The sequence below is a fragment of the Galeopterus variegatus genome, unplaced genomic scaffold (assembly GCF_000696425.1).
Source record: "Galeopterus variegatus unplaced genomic scaffold, G_variegatus-3.0.2 Scaffold1386, whole genome shotgun sequence".
NCBI classification, from domain to species: domain Eukaryota; kingdom Metazoa; phylum Chordata; class Mammalia; order Dermoptera; family Cynocephalidae; genus Galeopterus; species Galeopterus variegatus.
Genome location: NW_007727497.1, coordinates 212,462 through 233,844, shown reverse-complemented (window position 1 = coordinate 233,844; position 21,383 = coordinate 212,462). Strand labels below are relative to the sequence as shown.

At 49.8% G+C, this 21,383-nt stretch overlaps 1 protein-coding gene across 2 annotated transcripts; it reads right to left on the bottom strand.

Annotated features, from left to right (window-relative positions):
• Window positions 1–164: 164 nt before the first annotated feature.
• CHD3 (chromodomain helicase DNA binding protein 3) lies at window positions 165–19,990 on the bottom strand. 2 transcript variants are annotated; one of them, XM_008576663.1, is made up of 37 exons: window positions 19,909–19,990; window positions 18,347–18,630; window positions 17,979–18,109; window positions 17,674–17,824; window positions 17,312–17,487; window positions 16,751–16,984; window positions 16,366–16,569; window positions 15,476–15,687; window positions 14,727–14,858; window positions 14,264–14,363; window positions 13,658–13,849; window positions 13,305–13,505; window positions 12,803–12,940; window positions 12,442–12,563; window positions 12,116–12,289; window positions 11,842–11,983; window positions 11,478–11,609; window positions 10,353–10,470; window positions 10,013–10,137; window positions 9,588–9,819; window positions 9,064–9,230; window positions 8,393–8,570; window positions 7,833–7,898; window positions 7,276–7,361; window positions 7,020–7,153; window positions 6,309–6,453; window positions 5,957–6,119; window positions 5,741–5,862; window positions 5,500–5,635; window positions 5,287–5,388; window positions 4,972–5,100; window positions 4,479–4,587; window positions 4,156–4,288; window positions 3,596–3,837; window positions 2,301–2,464; window positions 1,915–2,041; window positions 165–1,454 (listed from the first exon to the last, which is right to left on the bottom strand). In XM_008576663.1, exons 1-37 carry the CDS (start codon window positions 19,911–19,913, stop codon window positions 1,214–1,216), a joined length of 5,649 nt encoding a protein of 1,882 aa, XP_008574885.1. In that variant the 5' UTR covers window positions 19,914–19,990; the 3' UTR covers window positions 165–1,213. The 2 variants fall into 2 exon arrangements, with proteins under 2 accessions (XP_008574885.1, XP_008574886.1); XM_008576664.1 differs by lacking the exons at window positions 165–1,454; window positions 1,915–2,041; window positions 2,301–2,464 and having other exon boundaries at window positions 2,906–3,837; window positions 17,312–17,505.
• Window positions 19,991–21,383: the final 1,393 nt, after the last annotated feature.

The window sequence follows — 21,383 nt, the reverse complement described above, 5'->3', positions numbered from 1 at the left end:
AAAAAAAAAAAAAAAAAAAAAAAAAAAAAAAAAAAAAAAAAAAAAAAAAAAAAAAAAAAGGTTGGGGGGGCAGAGAAAAAGGTACAATGAAAGGCAGAAAGCAATAACCTTCCTTTATCCCACCCCCCACGAACTCCCCCCAGCCAAAAATAACAGAGCACACAGAAAGGAAAGTATAATTTATATGTACAACCAATAAACCTGATACAGAAGAAGGGATCGGGACAGACCAGGAGTGGGTGTGAAGAGAGACTGGGAAAGGGGCAGCAAGAAAGTGAAGGGTCAGTGAAGAGGAAGTGAGGGGTTCGCCATGCAAACTGCCACTCTCCCTGCCCCTCCTGGGAAGGAGAATGTGCCCACATCTCCCTAGCCTGCCCTCCACTATTTTGCTCTGGTCCCAAAGGCAAGGTAGTCCCCTGACTAGGCCCCCTGCCTGACCTGCTGAAATTTAGTCTATATCCAGGCCTTGAGGAGGGAGGGTAGAAGTCCTACAGGAACCTGACCCCAGAGCTGGGGGCTTCCCCCATGTCTGGCCCATTGTATTCTCTCTCACCATTTCTAGGTTACTTGGGTTCCTAGAACAGGTTGAGGAGCTCCTCTTTGGCTTGAGGGAGTATCACCCAACCATTACTCTTTTTGTAGGGGTGGTCCTTGGTCCCTAGGGGGTGAGATTCCCAACACAAGATGCTGGTACACAGGAGGTAACTGAGCCAGTGGATGGCGCCTTTATTCTGAGGCTGAACAGCATTTGACTCCCTCCCTTGCATCTGTTCCACCCTCCATTTGGGGAGAGGTAGGGGAAGGTAACATGCAGCTACCCCTCCTCTTCCCTTCCTCCCTCCCAGGGCTTATTTTCATCCCCTTCTAAAAGTTCCCCTCTTCAAAGCTCTTTTCCCCTTTTAGGAACAAAAGTTCCTAAAGGTCAGGCAAGGCTAATCCCCCACTTCTACAGGAGATGGAGCTGATATTGCAGGAAAAAAGACTGGGGAGGCTCCACCTCTTCCCTCCCCACAACCATTTACTGAAGTGGGAAGCTGTGTATATTTGGCGGTGGGGGAATAAAGGTACTTGGAAGACCCTGCTAACCATCTCTCACCCAGACCTCTTCTCACCAGCACAGTCTTCAAAGCATGGTGGGAAAGGTGAGTGGTAGTGGAGAAAGACAAAGGGTTCTTCTTGAAGAGAGGAGCTGTAGAGAGGAGCAAAGGGGCTCCTAGCCCAGTGGTGGCCCAAGGGATGGGGAAGGCAGAGTGTTGGCAGCAGGCCCCAGAGCCTGAGCTGGGGGTCGGCCTCGGGGATGGGGCCTTGGTGAAGGGCAGGCCTGGGATCCAGTCAGTCGTCTATGCAGATCACCTCCCCGGCTCGGGGCTCCTTCCGATCCAGCCCGTCTGACACCAGCGCCCCCACCATTTCCTTCTCCTTCTTCACTAGCACGGGAGGGCCATTGGTGGCGGCTGTTTAGGAAGGGGGTAACAGAGGTCAATCCTCACATGACTCCCAAAGTTACATTCTGACAATAGTATATTCTCACTTCTAGTCACCTCCTGCCACTTTCAATTTTCCCAGGTAAGGGCGGAAAGACCAAGGCAAACCCCTCTCCCTGAGATTCCCCTTTGTGCCACATGATTGAACACACGGTCCAACTCTCACTACACCCCTTGAAGTAAGCCAGATGGAGGAGGCTCAGATAGGTGGTACCAAGCCACAGAACCACTAAAACCCTGGGTGAGATTTTTAATTATGGGAATAGAAGAGTAAAGGATGGGAAGAACAAATCCCAGAACTCTGTTCCATGAAACACTGGAAACTTCCAGGAAATGAGATGGGCTGGAGCAGTGAAAGGGCAGCTGAGCAGGGATGAAGCTTGGCAAAGGAAGAGTGGGAGAGGCAGGCAGTAGGACACCACCAGCTGACCTGTGATGAAGGACCCTGCAGGCATCTGGCTGTAATTGGCGCCTGCGGCGGCCAGGGCCCCTACGGGTGCGCCGCTGAAGGCCGCCCCGTACCCTGGAGGTGTAGCGTAGGGACCCGGGGGGAAGGCCTGGAATAGAGAGCAAGCCAGAGTTAGAGTTAGGCCTTAGTCTTTGAGAGGAAAGAAACTGCTGGGCAACATTATGAGTCATACTCCAGAACTACTGAGGGGTGTAACATACAGGTAGGCAGACTCACTCAAGGGTGATGACTGTGTTCTAGCAAGTTGTTTTTCCATATTGAATAGGATTCTGATTGATGGAAGTGTTTATATGTGTGCAGGAGGAGAACCAACAAGGAAAACTGGAGTTAGGGGGAAAGAGGGTTACCGGTGTGGGGTGAGGCTCTGTGCCCTTGCTGGCCAGCCGGCTGAGGATGCTGCGCTCGGACATCTGAAGGCGGGCTGCGATGGGGGGTATTCGGGACAGCGTGGCTGGCAGGCGGGTCACGTCCGCCTTCATGTCGCTCAGCAACTCCTCCAGCTGGTTCAGAACTGGGGCCCGGGCCACGGAGAAAGAAGGGCAAGAGAAAGACAGGGAAAGAGATGGAGCCAGGAAAAGAGATGAGGAGTCAGATGGACAGACAGTCAGAAAAAGAAAGAGTGAATGACACAGATGTCAAAGAACCAGAGACCAAGAAAATGACAGAAGTAGAAGAAGAAAATGACTCAGGAGAAAGGAAAAGGTGTCAGGAGAAGAGACAGAGAGACCAAAAACCACAGAGAACAGATGGAGAGAAAGAAGAAAGAAAAGGGAATATGGAGAAAAGGGAGAAGGGGAGGACATTGGAGACACGGGGGCGGGAAGTTGTCAGAACATCCCATACTGGAAGAGCAAGGTTTGGGGGCAAGAAAAGGGAATATGGAGAAAAGGGAGAAGGGGAGGACATTGGAGACACGGGGGCGGGAAGCTGTCAGAACATCCCATACTGGAAGAGCAAGGTTTGGGGGTTGGGGATGATGGGGAGGAAATAGTCAGGAGGCATGGGAGGTGGTAAGTAGTGTCAAAGATTTAAGGAATCAAGGTTTTAATATGTTAAGGGGAGAGGGAGGTTAGAGGGTCAGCATTACAGATTCAAGGAATTACAACAGGGATCAAAGAGGCCAGGAGTCAGTCACTACATCAGGCAGGATTAGATAGTTAGAGGGCTTTGAGATTTAATCTATTATTAACAAAGTAAGAGGGTGTGGGAGGAAGGACTGAAGGTCAAAGGGAAGTTTCATGAGTAGGGTCAGAGGTTGGATGGGTGGTAGGTTCTGCCTCATAGGGTGTATAAGATGTGAAGGCATGTGATTTATTGCATGAGTTAAGGATTTTTGTGGCATATACATAGGCCAAAGTCCTGAATGGGTAATATCAGCAGTATGGCAGGTGTGTGGTTCTACTGCCAGTGAAGAGGTCCCACTGTGTAGAGGGGACATGGAATCTGGGAGGAGGTCCCTCTATTGGGCACCGATGTGAATAATATCAGGCATGGTTGAGAGTTGGCTTGCACAAGTCCTAGAGGCTAAAAACCAAGGGATTGCAGGTGGGTCAGTGGTGGGGTTAGAGGTCAGAGGGGGGTGGTTCAGAGGGTAAAGGGGTCAGAGGGGGTAGATTTTGAGGGGTGCAGGGTGAAGACTTACGCAGCGTTGTGGGCCCTCCCCCGCGCGGGGCCGCCGCGGCCCTTACCCTTGTGCAGGACGGCATTGGCCGGCTTGTTCCCCGCCAGCGACTCCTTGGAGAGGTGCTGGTGGCTCTCGGCCAGGCATTCGGCCTCGGCGAAGCGGGCGTGGAGGGCCATGGCGGGGTGCGCCGGCTCCTGTGACAGGTTCAGGTAGGCCGCCCGCCGCAGCTGCTCCTCAATCACCAGCGCCTGCTCCAGGAGCTTAGGGCACAGGGATTGCGGTATGAATGCAGGGCTCTGCCAGCAGTGGATGAGTGAATGGGGCAGCAGAAACAGCACTGGAGACCCAGTCTGCCCTCCCTGCTGGCCCAGAGCACCCCCACCTCCACATAGACTGCAACCCCAGCACCAACCCTGATCCAGACCCACAGTTCCAAACACAAGGTTAGACTTTAGTCTTGGCCTCAAGCGTTGCCTTAACCCTCAAGGTGTTAACCTTCCCTAGGTTCCAACCATATCTGGTCCCACTTCCAATCCAAGCTCCACTACAACCGTATTCATTTCCTCCTTCATCCCTACCTTGAACCTCCGGGCCAGAAACTTATTTTTCATCTCCAGAAAGTTCCCCTTATTGGCTTCAGTTTTAAATGGCTCATTGATAATGGCAAACTGAGCATCATTCTGGATGTCTTGCCATCGTGCGTAGCCATGGCTGTGGATGAAGGAAAGGGGACCATCAAGGAATTTAACAGGGATGGGGTTGGCTGTGAACATTTCTTCATTTTTGCCTGATCTCCTGTAAGTACAGCCCCCCTTCCCTGACTGTGAACTCATCTTCTCTGTAGTACCCTCTCTCCAAGTTGAGAGAACCTTTTTGTTCTTGCATTTGTATCAAAGGATACAGAACTATCCCAGCCAGAAGCCAATAATCGTGTCTTCGGTGCCAGATCTCATTGAGTTTCCCCGAGGAAATAGCTGCCCGTTCCTCATTCTGCCACAGCGTGTGAAGCTCTGAAAAAATGACAGCAGACAAAAGAGGAATCAGGGCTTTGCAAACCACATCCAGACCAACAGACATGTATAGATGGGGAAACCAAATAATGGTAGAGTACTAAGGGCTCTTTAAACAGAATGGGTAAAGGTTAGGTTAGGGATTAAGAATAAAATTAATTACAAACAAGATTCAAGTTAGGAATAAAGGTGGAATTAGAGACAGCTTTGGAGTCTGGAAGTACACTTAAGGAAGACTTAGAGCAAGGATCAGAGTCAGCATGCACCACTTCATTGGAAGTTACTTGGAATTAAAAGTAGCAGGAAGCCTCAGGCAAAATTAAAAACCCCATGGGGATGAGCAAATTCCAGTGAGGAGCAGATAGCAGTGAGAACCTCCCCTACCTGTGAAACCACCATCTGCGATATTGAACATGAACCGGGGCTTTTCTGCCTTCTCCTCACGTCGCCCATTGGACCTTGGCTCGTCTCGAGGTGGCCCAGGTCGAAGCTCCCGGTCCCCTTTTACATCTTCTGTTAGAACAGATGGGACAAAGGTCACACCTTAGGACAGTCTCCTCCCAGGGGGTCCCAAGACTACTACCTGTACTGTACTGGACTTTCAAACAGCTACCCACCCAGGACCCAATCATTTGGTTCCCCAGACTCCACCTCCCAATTCCCTCAGGGACCCAGGTGCCCAGTCCTTCCACCCATTACCTCTCTTGCCCAAATCCCCTGTTTCCCCCTCCGGCCTCTCCCTGTGCTCCTGTGCATCCAACGGCTTCTCCTCCCCCCTTTCTCCCGGCGTCGATTCTGTAGCTGTGGGAGGGGATAGGGGATAGGAAGGGAGGATGTCACCCTCATCCCCTGACCCCAGAAGAGGGAATCCCAAATTCTAACACCCCATCACCCCTAAAGCCATGCACCCACCTGACTTCTCTCTGTCCCCTCGGTACCCAGGTTCAGGCTCCATCTCTCCAGGGACCCCTGGCACCTCATCCTCTAGAGGAATCTTTCTTGGCTCCAGCTGCTCCCCAAGCGATGGGGCTGGGCTGGGGGCATCAGCCTAGAAGAGGACAATGGAGTCAGGATGAGCTCGAGGGCTCCCAGGCACCTGGCCTCCAAGACCCCTCCACTCCCTCTCCTCAAGAGGAGCCAGGTAGCCACACACCTCTATCTCCATCTTTTCCCCGATTTTGCTATTTTTCTCTGGCTTCTCCTCCTGGTTTTCAGCTTCATCCTTCTCAAGAGGTGTCCTTATGCCATCTCCTTTCTCACTTGGAGCTGGAGTAGCTACAGGGGGAGGCATAGTGAGGGAGGCAGAGGTTCTCCTGCTCCGACTCCTGACCCCATTTCTGTCTTTTCTGCCGTCCCCATCCCTGATTACCAGGTTTAGAAGTGCAAGGACTGTTGGTAGCAGAAGCCTCAGGAGTGGTGGGAGACGTTTTGGTAGGAGAGGAGGCTCTGGAGGAGCGCTTAGAGTCAGCACTGGGGTCAGGCATCAGCTCTGGCATTGACCAGCGCCCATTGATGTGCTCAAACTCCTGCACCTGGTGGGGGTGGGGGGTGGGAGTTGTAGGGACAGCGGTCAGCTCCAGGCACTGTACACATAGGAAGCACAGTACCTTCTATCTCGCACCCAGTGTGAGCCCAGAATTCAGGGTTGGAAGGCAGGGGAAGGACTCAGCCTAAGAGCCTAAGTGTCCAGCTTAATTCTTTGGATGAGGGAATACTGATACCTTCTTCTTGACGAGAGACATGACTCCAATGCGGGTCAACACCTGCTGGCGACTCAGTCCCTCCCGAGGGACTCCATCAGCAAAGGTTTCAGAGCCATCTGCCCCGGGTTCACACAGATGGCGCATGAACAAAGATACATAGGCCCTAAGAAGCATGGTGGTGAGAGGAGGGTCAGGGGAGCCTTAGAAGGGGTACAGGGAAGTGAGGGAGGCACAGGTATTATTGAACCCCTGAACCCCAAACTCCTTAGGTGCTTCTAGGGCTCCTTCCCTGGCCTCTTTCTCACCATTACCAGCCCTCCAAATCTTAACTCCCCCATCAGTCTCTCCCTCTGTCTTTCCCCTGTCTCCTTGGCCTTGGTACTTCCTTCCTGGGCCCCATCAGTCAGTTCTTCATCTTTTCCACCAGCTCCTCTTGCCAGGTTATCATGGCCAAGTAAATGTGAGGCTAGGACCATCCAGGCAAAGCTCCTTACTTAAATGCCCTGCCAAAGGGAAGGATGCCTGGCCCCTCTGCTCTAGGCTCAGCTGAGGGGAGGTGGAGTATGCTGAGCCCACCCCCCAGGAAACTGAGCCGGGAAATGCTATATGGCAGAGAGGGTGATGATCAGTTGAGTAAGGTCACATCATATGGCAGCCAAGAGGAAGAAAGTGACACTCAAAGCTTTAATCCTTTCATCCAGCTCAGCCTCATTATCACCCCACACTCACTTAAACTCCTTTTCAGTCTTGCCCCTCAGGTCCCGCACCAGCCACTGTGTGCTGAAGGCATCCTGTGGTGGCATCCCCCAGCGCATCACAGCATTGAGGAAAGCTTTCCGCTGGCGGGTGTTGAATCCCAACACCTGGGGGTGGGGGCAAGGAGGCAGAGGCAATGAATGGCCAGGGGTCTCAGGTCTTGGTCCTTTCTACCCAGGCCTCAATTCTCCCCTTAGAGAATTCATGGGGACTTGGGCCCGAATCTCACCTCAATATTGCCCCCTACTCGAGCCAGCAGTGGAGGCAGTGGCTTATCCTTTTCATTCCGGAGCTGCCTCTTTGACTGTCGGCGCCCTGAGGGTGGAGGCAACACTGGTTAGTAGATCCACCACTTCCTCTAAGCCTCAGTCTTCCTCAGTACCTCATTCCCACAAGATATAGAACACAGGAATAGCCCATGTCAGGTCTGAGGCACTTCTAATTTTCTTCTAAGCACTTTCAGAACTACGGCCCAAGTGAGTCTAAAAGAATCGAGTCATCTCTCAAAATTAACAGCAAATATTTGACGCAAGCAAGAGTACAGGTGGGAATGTAAGATGATGTCACCTTTCTTGACCTAGGTAGGCATCTAAGCCTACATGGTTATACACTACGAATTTTAACAGTGAAGAGATTATGAACATTTTTTCTTTTCTGCTTATCTGCAATCTTTAGTTTTTCTACCAAAAAAAGCGTTTTTTATTTAAACAAAAACAGCAGGCTTAAAGGAAACTGGGAAGTGAAATGGGAAGAGCTGAGGCAGAAAATCAGGAAGACAGATGCCACCTTCAGGACGTTCATCAAAATCTTCATCCTCCTCCTCTGATCCCACCGAGTATTCTGACTGGTTGTCTGTGAGGACAGAAAGGGCTCAGCAGTCAGTGAGGACTCCCTGGATGAGTCTTGCTACGGCCCTTTTCGCCTGGATTCCTCCCCTTGGAGACTCCTCAACCTCCACTCTGGCCTCAACCCTCCTGGGGATACCGGGTCACTGCCTGAGGCCTGACTTTTGGGCCACATATGCTGAACTATCTCTACTCGCTGCCCACTTTCAGTCTCGGGGCACCTGCTGTTCTGCTGCCTTGACTCCTGCCAAACCTATCCTAAGAAATGACCCCTGTTGTCCACAGGATCCCTCTCTGCAACCATCAGATAGTTTAAATTGCCTGCAAACCCATCTGGCCTCTAGGTGGTTCTTGCTGACTTGACCAAGTCTCTTTCCCTTTTAGCAGGGAAGGCTCTGACCTTTATTTAGACCTCTCTCTTTCCCTCTATACAGCCTCAGCCTTCAAACCTCTATCATCAATCCTTCCCTTCTCATTTCCTGCATCTAGGGCACTCCTCACCTTGGTCCTCCTGAGCAGCATCATTGTAGTTAACTTGCTTGCGAACCCGCTTTCCCTTGCCTAGATTCCGGGCTAGGTCTTCCTGCTGTTGCTCATAGTGATGCCTCAGCAGCTTCTCCCAATAGTCAGGATCCACATTCTCCTCCTGCTTGATGATCTCTCGTTCAATCTCCTCAATCTGAAGGGCAGCAGAATGAACGTTGGCAACCTCCTTCCTCACCAGTCCTTCCACATAACAAAATCCCTTCTCTCTGGCCTCAGCAGAATCCAGTCTCACTGCTCCTAGGTCTCTTCAACTACGCATAAGTTTTCCAGACATTGCACAATTCCCATATCATCTCTTACCTGTTATATGCTTCTCCTCCTTGTTCTTGCACTCTTTTCCAAACCTTTCCTCTAATCCCTTCTGCATTCTTCAGGCACTGACTCAAAAGGTACCTTTATGTGTTTACCAGTACTCTCTGTGCCTAAGTCTCTCACCAAAGTCAGGTCTTACCCATTAGACTAAGAAGTTGTTTGAGGCCCACTATTGCTCTTTGCTGGGTACTAGTGTAGGAGAGCAAATAAAAAACAAGAGTGAAAAAGGACCCTCCTACTTCAAGGTCCAGGAAAGGACACTGCCCTGCAGAGATGGCCTGGGATAGACAGTGTCTGGCCCCAAAGCCTCTCACCTTGTCTTCTTCCCGCACAACATACTGTGCCACCTTGAAGGAGCTGAGATACTCGTTCATGTTCTGCACATCAGTGTCCTCTGTTGCATCCTGGTTCCGGTCCAACAGCCGAGCAATGGCCTCATTGTCATAGTGAATCACGCTGCTATCCTCCTCCTTGTTCTCCCCTGATGCAGATGGGGAACAAAAGGGGACTTCGGGTTCCAGTCAGAACCTCAGGCACAACTTCAGAAAGGCCTCTACTCTGCTTCCTTTTCACAGGAGCCCTGGAGGAGAAGGATCTTTCCCTGGGAGCCAATGTTGAGGGTTTTTTTTTTTTAATTTTGTTTTAATCCTACAGGCAAGGAAAGAGTCCAATCTTTTTCCAAGGACTACTGATAAGAAAGCTCTTCTTCCTTCAAAGGCTGCAGAAAAAGTAGTTTTTTTGTTTTTGTTTTTGTTTTTTTCAGGGGGCTGCAGAAATGAAGTACTCATGAGAGGGCAGGGACCTGCTTTCAAGGAGCTCCTGCAAAAAAGATTCTCACCTTCGTTTTCATCCTTGAACAGCTCCTCAGTGCCAAATTTGAGGATGTCATCAAGCTCCTGCTTGGACATGGAGCCTGCTTTGGAGCCCAGCCCAGGCCGCACCACAAGGTGTGTCAGCATCATCTTTCTCTTGGCCACTTGTGTGATTCGCTCTTCCACTGACGCACGAGTCACAAACCGGTAAATCATCACTTTGTTGGCCTGGCCAATCCGATGAGCCCGGCTGAAGGCCTGCAGGGGTGGGAGAAAGTGGGGGTTGGCCAGGAGAGAAGCTGCCCATGTGCTCAGGAAAGGAAGCTGGTGAGAAATGGACTTCTCTCCTCCCCAAAGAGGTTTATTTCTGAACCCAGAGCACGACACCCTCTACTATGAACCCAAGTCTCCTTGCTAAATGGTGCAGAGACTCCAGGATGCAAGTTCCCACCTGGATGTCATTATGGGGGTTCCAGTCAGAATCAAAGATGATGACAGTATCAGCAGTGGCCAGATTGATGCCCAGGCCCCCAGCTCGAGTGGACAGGAGGAAGCAGAATTGTTGGGCCCCAGGAGCTAGGAGGTGAGAATTAGAAGATCAGGTTTTTTTTGAACCCAACAGTTCTGTCCACCTGCTCCTAGATGTTCCCTGACTACAAACAACCATGCCTCCAACTCAAAGCCCACATGTCCAATATCCCCCCAAACCAGCCCCCCTCCCATCCCAGAGACCTAGCACAGGTTTCTTGGGCCTTCCGTACCCACCAGGGACCAAGGCATCTCTCCCTTACCATTGAACCTATCGATGGCCTCCTGCCTCAGGGCACCAGTGATGCCACCATCAATGCGCTCATACTTGTAGCCTTCATAGTCTAAGAAGTCCTCTAGTAAGTCTAACATTTTGGTCATCTACAGCAAGAGAAATGGAAGGAATCTGGAGTAATGAAGTATGGGATGGGCCTGTCTATTCTAACCACCCCTTTACTCTAACCCCTCCCCTATGTTAAGCTCCTCTGGTGCTATCCTGCCCCTCCCCTCTGACTCCTTATTATTCTACATTCTTGCTATACTCTCGATTTAAAATCATTTCTTCTAGGCTGGCCAGTGAGCTCAGCTGGTAAGAGCACAGCTTTATAACACCAAGGTCATGGGTTCAGATCCCCGTACTAGCCAGCCGCCATTAAAAGAATAAATAAAAAAACAAAATGTCATTTGAAAACCGACATGTCTGACAATTCCCCTACATTGAGAAAAAAAATAAAATAATTTCTCCTAAGGCAGAAGCTCTTCCCATGTAAATGTTTCAGGGAAATCTATGAATCTCCTGAAAATCTGTACAAAACTGTCTAATTGTACATATAGTTTTCTGGAGAGTGAACCCATAGCTTTCATCAGATTTCTGAAGGGTCTATGCCCCCCACCCCCAACCCACCAATAAAGTTAAGAAACAACACCAGTCCCAGAGACCTCCCTGAGGAGGTAGATGGCTCACCCTCACCCTTCCCCCATTCAGCTTAACAGGATCTGGGCTACAACCTCTAACAGCCTTAAAAATATGGATCAGGGCCGGCCCCGTGGCTCACTCGGAGAGTGCGGCGCTGGTAGCACCGAGGCCGCGGGTTCAGATCCTATATAGGGATGGCCGGTGCTCACTGGCTGAGCGTGGTACGGACCACTCCGTGCAGAGGGTTGCAATCCCCTTACCAGTCAAAAAAAAAAAAAAGTAAAAAAAATTTAAAAAAAAATATGGATCCGAGGCCAAGAATGAACTAGCTGTATCAGAAACTCTTATAGGTAGAATCTCCTAATCTTTCATACCAGGGCAGCCACAGGAAAGAGGTAAGGAATTAAAGCCTGGATGGTGAGGAGAGGGAACAGAAAGCAGATATGAAGAGAGCGCTCAGGGGATGGGTTACCTGCGAGAAGATAAGCACTCTGTGTCCTTGCTCCTTCAGCTTCCGCAACATCTTCTGCAGCAACATGAGCTTCCCAGATGACTTAATAAGTGCGCCACCCTCATAAGCCCCACTGGGGAGTTTGGGGGACTCCTGAGAAGGGAGAAGAAAGGAGGAGAGGGTCAGGAAATGTGTCCCCATATTCCTACCATGCCTAGAAAGCCAGAAGCCAAAATCCAGCTTCCATATCTTTCAAATTCCTGCTCCTCTCAGGGATCTAGTCCTTGGTCTCCCAGCCCAGCACTGCCCCTGAGCTCAACAGCCCCCTACATCCACATGTTCAGAGAACTAGGGATTTGATCAGTTCTCTGCTCTTTGTACCTACCATAGCAGCCACAGGAAAGAGGTATGGATGGTTGCAGCACTTTTTAAGATCCATCATGATGTTAAGCAGTGACACTTGGTTCCCACCACCTCGTGAATTCAAGGCCTCAAAATTTCGAGTCAGGATGTACTTGTAGTATTTCCTAAGGTCAGAGTTGGGGTGCAGAAGAGATATAATAAAGGAAGCAATTACAATATTGCACTTAGTCACTAATTCTTGGAAAGCTGCCACCAAATCCCCAACCCATAGTCCAAGTAGCCGCCTTGCATCTCACTTCTGCATGGGGCTCAGCTCCACTCGAACTATGAGCTCTGTCTTGGCTGGCATATTCTTAAAGACATCTGCCTTGAGCCTCCGCAGCATGTGTGGCCCCAACAAATCATGCAGTTTTTTAATCTGGTCCTCTTTGGATATGTCAGCAAACTCCTCCAGGAAGCCTTCCAAGTTGCTAGCAGCCAGAAAGAGATAAGCAAATGAGCAGGGTGTCAAGTTCTCTGCCCTGATCTCAGGCTCTATTCTCTACCTCAGATTAACCCTCCACCAGCTCATTGTAGCCATCCACCCCTCACCTCTTCAGACTACCCTTAGTGAACCACTTACTTAAACCTCTCTGGAGTGAGGAAGTTCAGCAGATGGAAGAGCTCCTCCAGATTATTCTGCAGTGGTGTCCCTGTCAGCAGCAGTTTATGATCTATCTTGTAGCCATTCAGGACCCTGAAAAACTAGAAGATGGGGCAAGGAAAGGCAGGAGAAAGGGCTTATAAGTGGCAAGTAGTTGACCCACAGTATTGACCCAAATCCCTAGTTATCTCTCTATTCCAACCTGGACTTCTCCCAGAGGTTCCCAGAAACCCTGCCTCCCAGACTATAGAAAGTTCCCAGAACTTTTTTTTCTTCTTTAGGACCAAGGCAAGTGGGAGTCCACAGCCTTAAGTTTCTCAGGCTGGAAAATCTCACTCACCTTGGACTGGTTGTTTTTGAGTCGATGGGCCTCATCCACCACGAGACAGGCCCAGCGGATGGAGCCAAGTGCTGCCTGGTCAATGGTGATCAGCTCATATGATGTCAGGAGAACATGGAACTTCACCTGTGCCTCTCTCTGCCAACACAACCATTGCCCATTCAGCTATCACCTGACACCCATGCACCTACACCTCCAGCCCCCATCTCTACCCAGATGCCTTGTTCTGACCATGACTCCGAAAGTGAGCCCATTACACTGTCCTCCAACAACTCCAAGCAGAGATTACTGACCATGGCCCCCAAATGTCCTCCCACATGTCCAGTACTGACAGATCCCCTGGGACTACCTGCTACATCTCCAGGACAGGAATACACAAGAGTGAGGATAGGTGGAGGAAAGGAGGGAGAAAGATGAGTGGGGAATAAGGAACTAAATTCCTGTTGGGGCAAAGAAATGACAGACTGAGGTTCTTAAGAGGATATGAGGTAGAGGGACTTACCTTCATCTTAAAAGCTTTCTTGCCACCTTTGATGGCATTGTCCTCAAAGGAGAACTCATTCTCACGAATGATGGCCCGGCTGTCCTTGTCACCCGTGTATGTCACCACATAGAACTTGGGTGCCCACATCTGGAACTCCCGTTCCCAGTTAATGATGGTAGAAAGTGGGGCACTCACCAGGAAGGGACCTTTTGTGTGGCCCTGGGAGTCAAGGGTGGGGGAGCCCATTAATCCAGGCTCGAGGCTGTATACACCAGTCCTCTGCTGGCTACCCCACCATCCTCCACCTCCCTTCCCCAATCCAGGCTAGGCCTCAGCCTGGCCATCCCCTTCAGGGGCCTAGAATCCAGCACCTCCTTATAGAGTGAGTAGAGGAAGACGATGGTTTGTATGGTCTTGCCCAGCCCCATCTCATCAGCCAGAATGGTGTCGGTGCCCTGCGCCCATGAGAAGCGTAGCCAATTCAGTCCTTCCAACTGATACATGTGCAGCGTGCCTCCAGTGGCTGTGATAAACCGTGGCTGAGTCTCATATTTCACTGTGGGCTGTAGAGTCAAGAAGTCAGAAAGCTCAAGGGAACAGTCAGCGGCTCCTCTGGTCTTGGGTCTCCTCCTCCCTGGCACTGATATCAAGTTGGATTACAATTCCCTCTACTATGGCCTGAGCTTATGGAAATTCTCATCTTCAGGCCCTCCCGCTCATTCTTTGAAACAATACCCAGCAGCACAAAGGGTAAGGGCCAGCTGGTAAAAGAGCCCCAGGTGGGCTGCCATCTCTAGTGGCTCTCTCACTCTTAAGCCAAAATTCCTAGCCATGCTTGGGGCAAGGCTGAATGTTGAAGGAATAGCTACTGTTCAAGGCAGTTGCTGAAACTCTGGGAATTTCTGTCAACAGCCCCAGGGAAATCTTCAATCACCACTGCTCCAGAAAAAGGAGAAAGGCCAACTGAAAGGACTTACATCGTTAGTAGGAGAACTGGGAGGCCCATCACCCTGCAGCTCTTTCTTCTTCTTCTTATACTTGCGGGGCTGGGCCGGGTCCTCCCCCATAATTAGTTCTCTGGGAAAGAAGTGATTCTGAGTGAGGCCTGGTCCTTGGGACTGTCTCAATTTTCTGAACCCACTCCCACTGTCCATAACCAAGATTTTCTCACATTTCCTTTCTCTCATGTCCTTTACCTTCAGCCCTTAGATTTCACCTTAAGAGCCAACCTCCTCACTCCAGAGTTTCCTCTTACCCATTACCCAGGCCAGATCTTATCTCTGTTCTTTACCAACTCCACTCCAAACAACCCAGCCTAGGCTGCCATTTCCCTAAACTCTAGATGGGATCTGTCCCTACTGTGCCCTCATGTTAAGCTGGAGCTTTAGCTTTCATCCCCCATTCTCAGGATCCCTCTAATCCATGACCTGGCTCCCTTACCGGTGTCTCCAGTAGCTTTGTTTATGGTCTTCATACTCAGGGATGTTCATTTCATCTTCCTCCCATGTGGACTGGTCATATGACAAATCTCTCCATTTCACTAGATAGTGGTAATTCCCCTTTTTATCCACACTGTGGGGAAGAGGACCAAAAGGAGGAGCAGGAGGAGAAAAATAATATTGATCACAAATAGAAGTCCTAATAAACACAATTATCAGCAAACATGCACAATTTGTCACTTAACCCTCAATGGTTAAAACATCCCTGGAAATGCCTCTAGCATGATTTGTTCACCCACTCAGCATTTATTAAATATCTACTATGTGCCAGGCACTGTTCTAAGCACTGGATATTTAGCAGTGAACAAAACAGACAGATGACCCTATTTTCTCATGGAGCTCACACTCTACTGGGGAAGGTTAGGCAATAATAAGTACTATGAAGAAAGGAATACTCAAAAACAATGGTCTGGATGAATCACGTTTTTCATGTTTGGTTTTCATTCCCCTACCCCCAGAATCATGTGTCATGTCTTATGCTACTGGAGATTAGAAGATTAGAGGAAGCAAGGACAAAAGAGGCAGTGCTGGGCTGGACTTTCCTCCTGGTTTCTCCTCTCCCCCTGGAGGAAACAAGGCCAGAAGGGCTGGAGCTGCAGCAGGAGTTATCAAAATTAGGTCAATTATTTGACCTAATAATAGTCATAGTGTCATATCCCAGGTTAGCCTTCCCATGGACCAAGGATTCACCTGTGGTTGATGATACGGTGGACGGTCATCCACTCTGGCTTGATGCCAAAACGATAGTACTTCTCCTCCATCTCGGCATAGTGTGGATCTTTCACCTTGCGCTTGTCACTCTTTCCGTCATCGTCACCAGAGCCATAGTCCAGGGGTGGGGGCTCATCCATATCATTCTTGCGCTGGTAGTTTCGGTACATTACCAAGTGGAAGATTTCCAGCTGATGGAGCACAGAGGAGGGGAGAAGAAATAGTCCTAACATCCAGAGAGGACAAAAGGGGACAGGGAAGAGGCCAGCAGGGGGAATGAGACCGGGAAAGGGAGCTGTGACAAAGGGTGGATGAAAGACAATAAGTAAAAGCCAAAGCAGGAGAATGAATAAAATGAAGCAGATGGAACGGAGTCAAAAGACAGGGCCTGGGTGGGCCTGTAATGAGCAAAAGGGGACAGGGAATGGAGCTATTAAGATTGGAGATATTGGTAACACATGGAAAAAGACAGACAAGGAAAGACATGAAGTTAAGAAAGGCTATGTTGTACCTAAGGGAAGAAAACCAATGGAGATTGAGAGAAGGAGGACTGGAAACCAAGAAAACTACATATGGAAACTAAGAAGTAGGTAGGGTGTGAGGGCCAGAGGCCTGAAATGAGGGGAACATGAAGTTAAGAAAGGCTATGTTGTACCTAAGGGAAGAAAACCAATGGAGATTGAGAGAAAGAGGACTGGAAACCAAGAAAACTACATATGGAAACTAAGAAGTAGGTAGGGTGTGAGGGCCAGAGGCCTGAAATGAGGGGAAAAAAAGGGATACGGAAGCCTAGAGAATAGAGGGATAAGAGAGAGTGAGAAGGGCAGCAGATGGCATCACAAAGGGCAGGGAAAGGAGAGGCTATGTACCTGAAGTTCCTTGGCCCAGGAGCAGTGCCAGTAGGACAGTCCTACCCACTTGACAAAGAACTCTCGTTCTGATCTGCCTTGAAGAGGACGGGGGGGTGGGACGTCTGGATTCCCGTCTGTCTGCTGCGGCGCTGGCACTGCCACAGGTGGCTCCCCCCATCGCCAATGCAGGATCTTCTGCACCCGACCCTTCAGCACAGGGCACTTTGGGATGGACACATACCAGAAGGAGGAAAGAAAGAGGCCATCGTTAAGAGTAGGAGTATAGGAGTCCCACAAGGTTGGGGGAGAGCAGAGAAAGGAAGAGCTGGACTTTTGGGCTCCTGAGATGGGAGAAGGGGTCAGGCCTGACAGTAAACACTTAAGAGGAGATGGTTCCACTCACTGTGCATCGGGGACACAGCCATTCACCATTGGGGATGTCTGGCAGGGGAGGGTTGAGACAATGAATGTGGTAGGAGGAGATGCAGGCGTCACAGCACAGGAGCTCCCCACCGTCCTTGCACACGCGACAGTACTCCATGTGATCGTCCTCCTCCTCCTTCTCCCCTTCTTCCTCTCCCTCCTCTTCGTATTCTTCTTCCTCTTCCTTGGCCTCCCACTGTACCCCTTCCTTCTCCTGGGAGGCCAAGGACAGACACAGAGACAGATGGAAAAAAGGAGATAAGGAGTGAGATTGGAAGATAGAGACAAAGACAGGAGACTTGAATCCTAGAAGTGCAGAGAAGACTGCTGGGAACTAAGGAGCAGCACATCCCAGTTTTCAAAAATGTTGATTCTGGGGACAAAGGGACGGGGGAAAGGAACAAACTAGAATCCTGGACACTTAAACATCTTTTACTGAGAAACCCAGGCATCTGAGGGTAGGAAGAGGATAACTGAAACCAAGGAGGAAAGAGAAAGTGGGTCCCTGAGGGCTGTAAGATGCTGGGCACCAGGTACTCACACAGTGGGGGCAGCTCCATTTGCCCTCAGGAGCCCGGTCAAGCTCAGGATCAAGGCAGACGAGGTGGTAGGCACGGGGGCAGGTGTCGCACAGAATAATTTCCCCACCCTGCTGGCACACCTCACAGTAATCCTGGTGATCCGTCTCGTAGCCATCAACCTCCTCCTCCCCGGCCACTGCAGGACAGCCCAGGACTGTCATATACCCCAGTGGAGGCAAAGGGAACAGAGAGAGAGGAAAGGGACACAAGCAGGAAGAGAGAGAGAGAATTGAATAGAGAAGTCAAAATCGAAAATAAGAAAGACATGAAGGAATGAGAGGAAGGCAGACTGACAGAATCAGAAATAGCTAACACTCCTTACCCTTCTTCTTCTTCCTTCCAGGCCGGCCTCTCTTTAGTTTCTTGGTGCGGACAGGGCCATCAGGCCGGCCTGAGGCACTGTGGACACTGCCACTGTCCAGGTCTGACTCCTCAGCCTCTGGTTCGGGACCCTCATCACTCTGAAAAACATACTGCCCATAGCCCCGTGGCTGTCAGTGAGGCAGACTTGATTCCACTCCCCTCCTTAGGCCTCTGGCTCCCCACTCCAGCTTCCCTCATGTGCCTCTGTCTCTGGACCCCAGCCCTTGACCCCAGATGTTTAGCAGACAGGGAGGGGCCACTCACCGAGCCTCCTTTCTTCCTCTTGCCACCTAGAAGACCTAGTTTGATTTTGAGTGGTGCCATCTTCTTTCCCCGAAGCTTCTTGCGTCCATCAGGTACTCGGGGACTCTTACTCCGCCTTTTATGGCCTGGACCTGAATGAGGAGTTGAAGTGAGGGGAGAAAACACAGAAGTCGTGAAACATCCTGGAATAAGGGAAGTCACAGGAGCCTCTGGACTCCTCTGTGGGCTATCATTTCACTAAAACCCCCTTCCTGGAAAGCGTTTCTCCTCCAACAATCAGGACTAGAAAGACCAAAGTTCTATACTATAATTTGAAGACATACAGTTTGGAGGGTAGGGAGATAGATATTGGAAGAAGGGGTCCCTACCTTTGCCCTCTTTGGTTTTGGCTCTTCGGATGGGTGGGGGCTGTATATCATCAGCAAGGGGTGGTGGAAGGGCCGGGGGTCCAGAAGGTGCTATGGGGGTGGCCGATGAGACAGCAGCTGACACCTGCTCAGCTACAGCTGCTGCTGCTGCCGCTGCTGCTGCCGCCACCGCAGCTGCTGACCCCTTGAAGGGGTTGTTGGCGCTGAACTCTCTCCACTTGGCCCCAAGGATGGTCATCATCTTAGACATTGGAATCTTAGGATTCTTTTTAGCAATTAGGGGCCTGTAAATATAAAAGCAGAAAACTCGGACCCTTCACAGATGGTCTGGGAATACTGCCATCTCCCCTCATCAATTAAGTCTATGTACATGCTAGGATTCCTGGGTGGTGAGAGTATGTACTATTAAGAAAAATATCAATTTTAGAAATAAACAAATAAAAAGAAGTTAAAAAAAGAACATATTTTTAAAAGTATAACAAAATTTTAAAAAGCGAAATAAAAATTAAAAGCAGAAAACATAAAAAAAGACAAAACAAAAAAAGAATAACATCAATAAAAATGCTTTGCTCTTGTATACTCCTTTACAGTTCATAAAACATTTTCACATACATCACATCTTATTTCATCCTCACAATAATACTCTGAGTTGCTATGATTCTCTGCATTTCACTAATGAGTTCCGTGGGCCCTGAAGAGGGTTTCCCATGGGATGGGAGTGTGAAAGAGACAGGCCATGCTGCTTCTATTTTGGGGTGGGGTGTTAAGCTCTTGTGAGGACATGGGTGACCCGCAGTGCTGACAATAACAGCACCTATAGCAGTGAGGTACATGAGATAACACTACTAATGACAGCTACCAGTTACTGACCAATCCCTCGCGGCTAGGCACTGACCGTACTGGGCTTTCCATTCATTACCCCACCAAATCTGCACAGTCCTATGCAGTATGTACTATTACCACTCCTATTTTATAGATGAGGAAAATGAGGATCAAAGAAGTTAAGTAACTTGCCCAGGATGATACCAGAACCTGAACCTCAGTAGCTGCCTCCGAGGCACTGAACCTCTGTATAAAAGTGCTTCCTCACCAAGACATTTCCACTATTCTCCACTCTACTTTGAGAGCTGCCAGCAATGCATCCTCCATTATGACCAGGGCCTAAGATAGGGGCAGAGGACTTGATAACTGAGCAAAGGAAATCCAGGAACACTAATGGTATCTCTCAGGTCCAGTTGAGAGGGAAGTCACGGAGAAGGGGAGGGCTCACTCTATTCTATCCTCACTATATAGTCCTCACTATATTCTACTGCTACAGAGTTCTCTAACCTAGTTCCAGAATCGTGATCTCCCCTACCCCTCAGCCCCTCAGTGAAGGGTTCTTAAGTGGAGTCCTTTGGACTGTTAGGAGTCCAGGAGTTCCCTGAAATTACATGTGGAATTTTGTGTGTATGTACTGTGAGTTTCTCTGGAGAGCAGTTTCTTAGCTTTCTTCAGGAGGAGGCCATGGTCTCCCTAAAATTAAAATTGTCTTTCAAGAGGATTCCCCAGTCCTACCACACCTCATGAACTGGCTAAAGGCTTTGTAGTTGGTGAGTGTGTGGTAATCCTCCTCAGAGAACACATGCTCCACATCCTCCAGGCCCCAGGTCAGAAGCAGAGTTGCTGATGACTTCTGTTCCACCTGCTGGAAGAGACAGGGCTTCGGTGAGGTGGGTGCTCCTCCAGCCCCTATCCTGGGGCCACCACACATGCCTGTCTTCCTATCCACCACGTTCCCTGGGCTTTCTTGCTTCTTGCTCCATTCTCCAGTGCAGTCCCCATCCCTCACGAACTACAGCCTCAGTGGCTTTTCCTTCCTCTGCACACCTGCCTTTAGTGTTGGTCTCTCACCCTCACTCCCTAATTCTACTCACCTTTTGCCCTCCATCTCCCTCTCCTTTTTTCCGCCGCTTTGTCTTCTTCTCCTTTTTTTCTCGGTGCTTCCGTCTTCGTTTCCGACCTGGTCCAGTTCCGTATTCACTTCCCCCACTCTCAGACTTCTCCCGGTACTCATCTCGCTCAGAGCCAAATTCCTCCTCACTGTCCTAAAGAGGAGAAATAAAAATAAGATTTATTCATCTTTACCATGTGCTAGGAACTGTTCTTAGCACATAACATATTTTATCTTTTTTAATCTTCACAACAATCCTATGAAATAGTAACTAATCTATTTTTATCTACTTTTTGCAGATGAGAAAACTGAGGCACAGAGAGTTAAATAAATGGTCCAGGAAGACAGAGGAGTGCTAGGCTCTGAATTCATGCAATTTTCCTCTGGAGCCAGTGCTTTCAGCTCCTTCTCTCTGCTGCTACAGCAAGTCACATCAACAGCTGGGCTCTTCACTAGGTTGTAGTGAGTGAGATTAGGGTCACAGGTCCATGAGATCAAGCCTCCCTGACTTCAGAAAATCCCCACCCCCATTCCCGAGGTAATCAGGACCGGAGAAAATGTAGATCTCTAGGAACGGGTCTCCTGAGCCTTGCTGTAGAGTTAGAAATTATTGACACTTACAAGCTTCTTGCGTTTTCGAGGTTTTCCTGGCTTGTTCTCCTTCTGCTTCTTGGGTCCTCGTTTTCTCTTCTTCACACCCAATTCTGAGGGCAGCAGCCGAATGTCATCCTTATCTTTGGAGCACAGAGTACCAGAAAACCTAAGCCTCTAGGTTCCCAGTTTCTGAGGCCCCTCAACCTCCCCCCTTCCCCAACTCCTAAATTTCCACTCTCTAGGAACTCAGGCATTAACTCCTCCAAACCTTGCCTCCCTTCACGAGATGCAAACAGAGAGTGTTTCGAGTACTCTGGGATGCTCTGCTTCTGAATGGGAGGTCAGGGGTCAGAAGGGAAGAGCAGCCAAACCACTCCCTCCTTTCCCCTCCTACTAACAAGGGACCAGGCTCTAGGCCATGGGCTCTGACTGTGGCAGGTCCTTTCAGTCGCCGCCAGGGCTCCTCCTGCTTTCCCCCTCGCTTCGCCAGCTGGCATCCTGCCCAGGAAC

What these genes read in the sequence shown, in the direction of transcription:
- CHD3 (XM_008576663.1), bottom strand. An exon ending in AATGGAGCTGCCCCCACTGT is followed by an intron (nt 16,985 to 17,311) that starts GTGAGTACCTGG and finishes TTGGCCTCCCAG; the next exon opens with GAGAAGGAAGGGGTACAGTG. An exon ending in CGCAGATGGTGGTTTCACAG is followed by an intron (nt 4,588 to 4,971) that starts GTAGGGGAGGTT and finishes TCATTTTTTCAG; the next exon opens with AGCTTCACACGCTGTGGCAG.